At 36.8% G+C, this 9,391-nt stretch overlaps 1 protein-coding gene across 1 annotated transcript in view; it reads right to left on the minus strand.

The window, feature by feature from the left end:
- The window catches only part of LOC107743602 (neurotrypsin-like), a 31,693-nt gene that overhangs the window by 13,142 nt on the left and 9,160 nt on the right, over positions 1-9,391 (minus strand). The window contains exons 2-10 of the mRNA XM_016556932.1: positions 8,134-8,376; positions 6,128-6,266; positions 5,852-6,030; positions 4,126-4,273; positions 2,761-2,939; positions 2,449-2,590; positions 2,067-2,281; positions 697-838; positions 327-605 (exon numbers count right to left, since the gene is read on the minus strand). Coding sequence (XP_016412418.1) covers positions 327-605; positions 697-838; positions 2,067-2,281; positions 2,449-2,590; positions 2,761-2,939; positions 4,126-4,273; positions 5,852-6,030; positions 6,128-6,266; positions 8,134-8,376 — 1,666 coding nt within the window. The remainder of the gene's footprint in view (positions 1-326; positions 606-696; positions 839-2,066; positions 2,282-2,448; positions 2,591-2,760; positions 2,940-4,125; positions 4,274-5,851; positions 6,031-6,127; positions 6,267-8,133; positions 8,377-9,391) is intronic.

Consider the following 9,391-nt stretch of genomic DNA (forward strand, 5'->3'; position numbering starts at 1 on the left):
ATATATATATATGCAATTATTTGATTAAAAAAATACAGTAAAAATTGTAACATTGTGCTTTTTTTGGGGTATTTTTATGGAAAGTGTGATGCAATTTTCAGGATTTTTTGATGAAGAGAAAGTTCAAAAGAACAGCATTTATTTGAAATAGAAATCTTTTGTAACATTATAAATAAACAAGCATTATATATTGTTCCCATGTGACCACAGTACAATATAAGACAATAACAGTGGCAGCAAGCCAATAAACAATAAAAACAGAGATTAATAAACACAATGCACATGTTACAATGTTAGTGAATAAAATAAACCATGTCGTTCATTACCGTAGAGACTTGTCTCCTCCAATGATCCTTCTCCTGCGCCTTTGTGTGTTGGGTCTCAAACCACATTCCTGCTTGCTCATGCTTCTGTACTTTACAGGTTCAGTGGTGTAGTCACAGATGACCCCCGCGTCCTCACTGTGCCTGCAATCATGGGCGTCCGGACCCACAGCTGAACACTCCCCCAATGAAGCCTCTGTCCCAACACACTTCACATTATCCAGATGGATGGGTCCCTGACCCTCACCAAAATAAGCCATGGAGCGGGCCTTCGAGACCCCACTGAAATTGTAAAGGGGAAAGAGGAACAAATAAGTGTCTGAAGATGTTGAGATGTGCGTTTATCTTCTTTCATCACATGAAACATTCTTACACAAATCCTAGCTGTCTGCAGACCACTCCAGCGTTGATGTCATTCCAACCATCATCACACACGCTGCCCCACTGGCCGTTAATAAAGACCTCTACGCGGCCCTCCTTACGGCTCTCGCCATCCACCAGCCTCATCAGTGGACCTAGAACCACAGGATAACTAGAAACAGCACAAAAAAGATGGACCTCTATATACCTGGATAAGTAGTGAATTATATGATTGAGAATAAAAACATTTACAGTGTAAATTCCTTGTCTTTTTTAAAGGGTGATGTTGTGCAAAATCATATATGAAATACCATATCATACCATATATGTGACCCTGGACCACAAAACCAGTCTTAAGTTGCTGGGGTATATTTGTAGTAATAGCCAAAAATACATTGTATGGGTCAAAATTATTGATTTTTCTTTTATGCCAAAAATCATTAGGATATTAAGTAAAGATCATGTTCCATGAAGATATTTTGTAAATTTCCTTCTGTAAATATATTAAAACTTAATTTTTGATTAGTAATATGCATTTCTAAGAACTTAATTTGGACAACTTAAAAGGCAATTTTCTCAATATTTTGATTTTTTTTTGCACCCTCAGATTCCAGATTTTCAAATAGTGGTATCTCGGCCAAATATTGTCCTATCATAACAAACCATACATCAATGGAAAGCTTATTTATTCAGAAATTTCGAAAAATTGACCCTTATGACTGGTTTTGTGGTCCAGGGTCACATATTAGAAATATATCATATATTAGGTATTTAATTGGCTATGGGCACTCTTGTTATTCGGTACTAGAATTTGGTGCCTGATTAGAAATGACAGAAACAGTTTTATGGTATATTTATATACATTTAATAATTAAAAGTGTTAATGTCTTTTAAATGTCATATTACATATCGCATTATACTACTAAATCTAAAAAATGGTAAATTTTAACCGTGGTTTTCAACCAGGGGGCCGGCACTCACTAAGGGGCCTCGGCAAACTTCCAAGAGTGCCTCGAGATGGATTAAAATGATGTAAATTAAGACAAAACAGCACATTATGGTAACAAAGATTTACGGTTTGTCATAGAGCAACAAATCACTTTCTGATAAGTGCATTAATTTCTACACCATGTCCTAACCATATTCATCAACATACAACATGTATTTTGTAATAAGCTACATATAAATATGCATTTCATTATATGCACGCACATGTATAAGCATGTCACCACAATATAAAAGATGATGCCTTCTAGTATCCTATTTGTTTTGGAGGGCTTTTAAAAGTGTAAAGTGGACTTGTTTCTTAACATCTGGTTCAGATATTGTGCTACTCTTGATGATGATAACGCTAATAAAAGTTTTTACATAGAGTTTACACACCTGTGGCAAGAGCCACTTCAGGGATCTCATTGTGCTGTCCTTCTCTTTCACAGCGTATGCCCACATCCTCACTGTGAGAGCAGTCATGCTGCCCCCACTGACCATGAGCACAGTCCAGCAGAGAGCTCTCTCCCCCTTCACATGTCACCTCATCCAGCAGGATCAACCCTGTACCCTCTCCATACATCCCATCTGGAGCCACCTCAGCTCGCCCTCTGTTGGACAAATAGCAGTATTGCAGTACCTAAATGAAACAAACTTCCCGGTCTCGCAAATCAAACTTGAAATCATCTAGCAAGCAAAAATATGCTGCTTTTAAGTAGCACATTATATGCTTACATTCAAGAATTATGTTATCAACCAGGCCAAATACATAGCTTACTGATAACCCAGCTGTCGACACACCACCTGGGCGTGACGTCCGGTCCAGTTGTCATCACACACTGTGCCCCATTCTCCAGCGTGATAAACCTCAAGACGTCCTTCCCATGGGCTATCAGCTCCTACTAGTCGCAACACTCCATCTACAGCAGCATTAGCATGTCTACGTTTAATCAATGCACTTATACACACAAATAAAATGCTGATAAAAGTAAAAGGGTTTTTGGTCCTTGAAGTATTTTAAATGTGTTATCATAAAGACACAGTTGGCACAGCTTGTGTCACAGTCTGACACAGTTTGTGCCATCTTCACCTGAAAACGGGTTGCACGAGACTCCAGCATCCTCCATGTGATCACAGTTGTGCTGGCCCCAGGGCACATGAGGGCATTCCTCCAGAGACAGCTCATTTCCTGTGCAGTGCACTCCATCCAGCATGATAGGCCCAGTGCCCTGCCCAAAGTGCGCCCATGTCCATGCCTTTGGTACACCACTGAAAACAAACACATGCCTGTGATTCATTCCCTTATCTAAAGAGTTCAGATACACTGCTGTTTAAAAGTTTGGGGTCAGTGAGATGTTTTGAAAGATGTCTCTTACGCTCACCAAGGCTGCATTTATTTGATCAAAATTACAGTAAAAACTTTAATATTATTAAATAATATAAACAGTTCAAGGAAACATGATACATTTTTATTACAGAGTTCTGTGGTGAATGCATCCTTGCTGAATAAAGTATTAACTAAAAAAATCTTTCTGACTCTAATCTTTTGAATAGTAGTGTACATTTAAGATCATAACAAGGAGGAAGAGAGATATAAAGGCATATGGTACTACTATATTAGTTTATTTACATAACTTTGTAATGATACTTACATTGCAAAGTCTTTCAAAACAATCATTAGTGATGTACAGAAGAGGACTGATGTACTGAAAAGTGTATGTTACACCACACGGATGGTGAAGGGTAAAATCAGTTGCTCTCTATCCCACTGCAGATTCCTGGAGTGAATCCCTGCACCCCATCAATCATTCATACACTCCATCCATTCATCTATATTACTAAAGTTCACTCGCTGTGCTAGTGCGCGTGTTTGTGTGTGTAAAAAGAACAGTCCTTATAGGCAGCACTGATTTGTGCATGACATCATCAGTGTCTCCCAGCTCTTGTAAATGCTTTTAGTCGAGTCATTTGTGCAAAGTGTTTCTAAATTTTGCTAAACAAAAAACAGCTCGGTAACATCCTGATGATGATACAAAAGCTTTCAAGCAACATTAGAAGACCTTGCAATAGATCAATATGTGCAGATCCTTGTACTAATGCTATAAGACACAGGTTTTTTTAAATGGAAAGCCATAACACAGTTATTGAATTTGATATTACTACAGTTTCATTCTTTCTGGTCTAAAATCAAATATTTCATCACAGTTTTTTCCATTGAAAAATACAATCTGTTCTTTATTACAATAGTTGAAATAGTTTTTGCTTTAACACAGTGACAATATAAAAAACTTTAAAAAAACAAACAAACAAAAAATTTTAAAAATGATTTAATTAAATGTAAATTATTTACATTTATAAAGTATAAATTTATACACAACATAATATTTGACGTCCTTGGCATCCAAAAATTGGCAAACCCCTGCTGTAGGACATACATATGATACTGATTTCTTACCCCAATCCCAACTGTCGGCAAACCACTTCAGCATCAATATCATCCCATTCGTCATCACAGATAGTACCCCACCTCCCATTATGGTACACCTCCACACGCCCCTCGAAATCCTCAAGGCCTCCCACGAGCCTCAGGGGGGCACCATTGCCTGAACAAAACAAAAGTCCAGTCAATCAATATTTTATTCATTTTTTCACTGCAGTGGACAATGCAAAGGACAAAATAATTAGTGTAACATTTGTGACCCTGGACCACAAAACCAGTCATAAGGGTCAATTTTTTAAAATTGAGATATATACATCCTCTGAAAGCTGAATAAATAAGCTTTCCATTGGTGTGTGGTGTGGTATAGGACAATATTTGGCTGAGATACAACTATTTGAAAATCTGGAATCTGAGGGTGCAAAAAAAATCCAAATACTGAGAAAATCACCTTTAAATTTGTCCAAATGAAGTTCATGCATATTACTAATCAAAAAGTAAGTTTTGATATATTTACGGTAGGAAATGTACAAAATATCTTCATGGAACATGATCTTTACTTAATATCCTAAAGATTTTTGGCATAAAAGAAAAATCGTTAATTTTGACCCATACAATGTTTTTTTTTTGGCTATTGCTAAAAATATACCCAAGCGACTTGAGACGCTTACTGGTTTTGTGGTCCAGGGTCACATTTAACACTTCTTGAGAGCAGAAGCTTAAAACTCTTCTATATGCTTCAGTACGGAATCCCTTTTGCAAGTTATAGGCCTCAGAGCTCTCAGATTGCTTTCTCCTTCCTAATGTTTCTGTGTGAATAATTCACAGCTCTCTCTAAATATACCTAACCCTGTTCTAGCAAACCGTCCCATTACAACAGGCACACTGTTTATGACCCTACTTCTGTCTCTCATTAATTTTGTCTTCATTTAGCTCCACGGAAGGCCCTTCCACATTATAACACTGTTGAAAATATAGTTATTAGAGTATGATCAGCAGAAAAAGGAAGCTCAGCTGTTGCTTTATGAACAGTGACTCTGAGAAATGAAATTGAGAGCATGCGACAAAGATAACTTTTTCTAACTTGCATTTCTTTATTTATATATATATATATATATATGTAAAGTATACATATATATGTAAAGTATACATATATATGTAAGTTAAAGTTATTAAGTATGTAATGTAATGTGTAAGCGATTTGCATTGAAAAATATGTATTGCTCATAAGTTTGGGGTCAGTAATTTATTTTTTTAATTATTACTTTTTTTTTGCATTTATTTGACCAAAATTGACAGTAAAGACATTTATAATGTTCTAAATGATTACTATTTCACATAAATTCTGTTCTTTTTGTTCATCAAAGAATCCTGAAAAATGTATCACAGTTTTCACAAACATATTAATGTTTCTTGAGCAGCAAATCATCATATGACAATGACTTCTGAAGGATCACGTGACACTGAAGACTGGAATAATTGCTGCTGAAAATCCAGCTTTGCCACTACAGGAATACATTTCATTTATCAACATATCAACATAGAAAACAGTTATTATAAATTGTGATAATATTTCACTATATCACTGTTTCTATTGTTTTTTGATCAAATAAATCCAGCCTTGGTGAACATAAGAGACTTCTTTAAAAAACGTTTTCAAAAAATCATACCAATCACAAACTTTTGAACAGTATATATACAGGAATGATTATCAGGATTCCACACTCAAATAAAACAAACTTACCCTCAGGTACTGCACACACCACTCCGGCCTCATTTCCATGGTTACAGTCACCAGAGACATACTTCCTGCTCCGGCACTTCAGCAGAGAATCTTCATTGCCATGGCAGCCAAGACGTTCAAAGTGAAAGAGACCAGAACCGGGTCCGAAATAGGAATGTCGAAGCGCAGTGCCGATTTCACTGTTGGGAGTTAGCAGGTAATTAAATGACAGCACATGCTGGGTGTTAATCAGAACAGAGCCTCTAACTGATAATGAATAAAGTTTGCAACTTATACCCAAGCCTCAGTTGTCTACAGACCACACTGGCATCTCGATCAGTCAGGTGGGTGTCACACACTGCTCCCCACCGGCCATTTAGATACACCTCAAGACGACCACTCTTATTAGATGAACCCCCCACCAAACGCGCCTCACCTGGAGAACAGGTGCAGAATCAAACATATTCAGGGATTTAGGAATGATAACGTGTAACAAAACTGTTACAACAAAAAAGTAATATATTAAAAATAATAATAATTTATAATATAAATAAATATATGTATTATTTAAGTAATGCATTTAATTATAATTTTTTTCTTCTTCTTATCACACTCTCTCCATAATTTTTAACATTCTAACATTTTTATATGTTATGTTAGGGTTATTCTAAATAATTTATGGCCATAAGTTAATTTGAAAGGTAGCCTACATCTAGCACATATTCTCCAAATGTAGCTTATCTCTTCACATGGCACGTTGTATGACTAGTAATACACAACCTTTTATTCTTTGAGAAATCCCTTTTTTATAGTCTTGTGTTGCAGATGCAGTCTTCTTTCATTTCAGAGCAGACATCCTGAAATGAAATTAGGTTTTACCGCCATCTTCTTTCTCCTTGACTAGAGGACAACTTAAGTAAAAGTGGCACAACTTACCCCTGTCTCCCCATTTACATTTACAGACTCTGTGAATTAGCTCTCTATAGTTAGTACAGAATTATCACATTAGAGACACTCTGTGCCTTGCAAATGATCATCTTGCTGCCACACGTCATGCACACACAGACATGAATTGAAATACACACTCTAATTATTTGAGTCTGTTACCGTGTTTAATGTTATGCCATAGAAAGGAAAAGGAGGAGAGAGGCAGACAGAGATAATCACAGCTCACAGAGATAAGGCAAACAGATTTCAACACCACCTCGGTACTGAACCACAGACACAGCCAGGTGATGACAGTCAGCACAAAGAGATCCAGAGTCTGAACAGACACTTTCCGAAAAGGGAGTAACAAATGTGCATGAGTGATGTGAGTCTGACTGATTATTAGACAACAAACGCATAGAGAGGAGAAGATGAATAGAAGACAATAAAAAGAGAGGACAGAGAGAATCCTCGACTGCTGTTAGCTCACTGACAGACTGCTGTGACTGCAGTAATAAACGTCACTCAGCTTCTGTACAACACCACCTACACTAATATAACAGTTATGACACAAATACTCACCAGGACACATTCACTTAATAAACACAAACACCACGGGGTCCAGGATTTAATATGGTATATTCAAACAGCCCATTTATATGTAAAGGCTCCTATTGTGTTGGTCCCTATTTAAAGTGTATAATATGTTTAAGAGTTTATAATGAGTAGCATGTCTTAGTTTAAAGCCTTTCTAGGAAGTTAAGATACAACTTAGCTTGTGCTTCGATCTATACAATGCATATTTTTAGTCTTTCCGCTAAGATTATGTTTACATACTGTCTCTATACAAATAAACCAAAAAGTAAATAAATAAACCTATAAATAAATACATTTATTTAGGCTTTATTAGCTTAGGCATGATGATTAGGCATGTTTTCGTTATTATGGAGAATAATTTGTGAATATTAATAATGAAACTTTTTGAGAAATAGCCTACACTTTTGTCAAATGTACCAGCCTGTGGGTGCATTTAATATGTCTATAAGATATTTAGTGAATAATTTAACTAATTATGACTTAGTCGGGTCACAGTTTATCTCTGATGTCTAAATGGACCACAGGTTAGTCATGCTAGACTCTCTGTAATGATAACCGGCCTGCTCAACATTTTGAAGAAACAACCTAAAGCGACCTTTTTGCACAGTAACTCTTATCGATTTCAAGCATGTGTTGGATGGTTTGTAAATGGCTTTTTTTTCACTTTGAACTCACTGCTCCACAAAACTCAAAGTAATACAAAAAAGCTCCTAAAATGAAAACGAAGCTTTTGTAAAATATGTCTAAATGTGAAACAAAAGCCAGTCAGGAGGGCTCACCCTGGTGGCAGTCGCAGTAGGCCCATCCGATGGCTCCTGACTTCTGTCTGAAAAAGCACCAGGGGTTGGATTCACGGTCAGGGTTTCTACATTGGTTGTGGTCGCCCAGTCCACGGTTGGGGTACTGCAGCATGTAGTCTGGAAAGTCAGTCCATTTTAGACAGGAAGAGCCATAATCTGTCTGAGACACAGATCCATTGTAATAACCCAGCTCAGTGAAGCCCTCAGAGCAGGACAGAGGACCTAAGGGAAACACACACACATATACATATACATATACACATACACACATACACACACACACACAAAGTTATAAGTAAAATTCAGCATTTTATTTATGAGAGAAATTCCCTTGACGGAGCAAAAAATAACATTTTAATGCAGTGGCAAATAAAGGTCAACTCATTGTAAAATTCTTGGGATGAAAAAAATGCAAAAGCATGACCTAAAATGACCTTGTGTTAACTCAAAGTGGCAGTGTTGTAAACCTAAGGTGGTCTTATTAGCTGTTTTATTGTGTAACATTTTCTCTATCACTGAAAACCCCTATAGTGCTTCCTCTTGATTCAGAGGGTGCCCATTGTCCAAGTCCAAGCAAGAGACAGATGTTAAATCCATCCACCTAGACAGGAGAAGGACACCAGTGTGAGACACTAATGATGGCTTAATGCACTGCTGGAACAGCAAGACCTGTGAAGACCCACTATGATGAGTCACTAAATGGTCTATTACAAGTCTCTTGTGAGAGAGCATTCTCTAATAAATTTTATGGGCTACAGGCCAGAAACACACTAATGACGACAACGCAATTCCATGCTGTACTGTGGGCTGTTCAATTAATTTTTAAGCATTTAAACTATCATTTAATACAGCGATTCATAACTTAGTAGCGATATTCGTATGCTATTCTGCCAGTCTGTCCTTTATTTCATTTCTGGTTATGTGACTAGAAAGGAAGAAAGTCCTGGGCTTTGTGCCCATTGTCCAAGTCCAAGCAAGAGACAGATGTTAAATCCATCCACCTAGACAGGAGAAGGATATTTAAATAGAAGTCACTTCATTCGGTGCTTTGAGGCATTTATAAAATGGAATGAAATTAGGTTTTAAAAAGTACTCAAAGGACACCCTCTTTAAGTCAATTAGAGGTTACTGAAAGCAAAACATATAATTTCAGATTTGTGGCAAGTAACAACAGTTTTACCAAAGGCAACCTTATCACCACAAATAAATGTTAGAAATCTCACAGTTTTGATTTAAA

Source organism: Sinocyclocheilus rhinocerous, unplaced genomic scaffold (assembly GCF_001515625.1).
Source record: "Sinocyclocheilus rhinocerous isolate Xijiao unplaced genomic scaffold, SAMN03320098_v1.1 scaffold677, whole genome shotgun sequence".
NCBI classification, from domain to species: Eukaryota; Metazoa; Chordata; class Actinopteri; order Cypriniformes; family Cyprinidae; genus Sinocyclocheilus; species Sinocyclocheilus rhinocerous.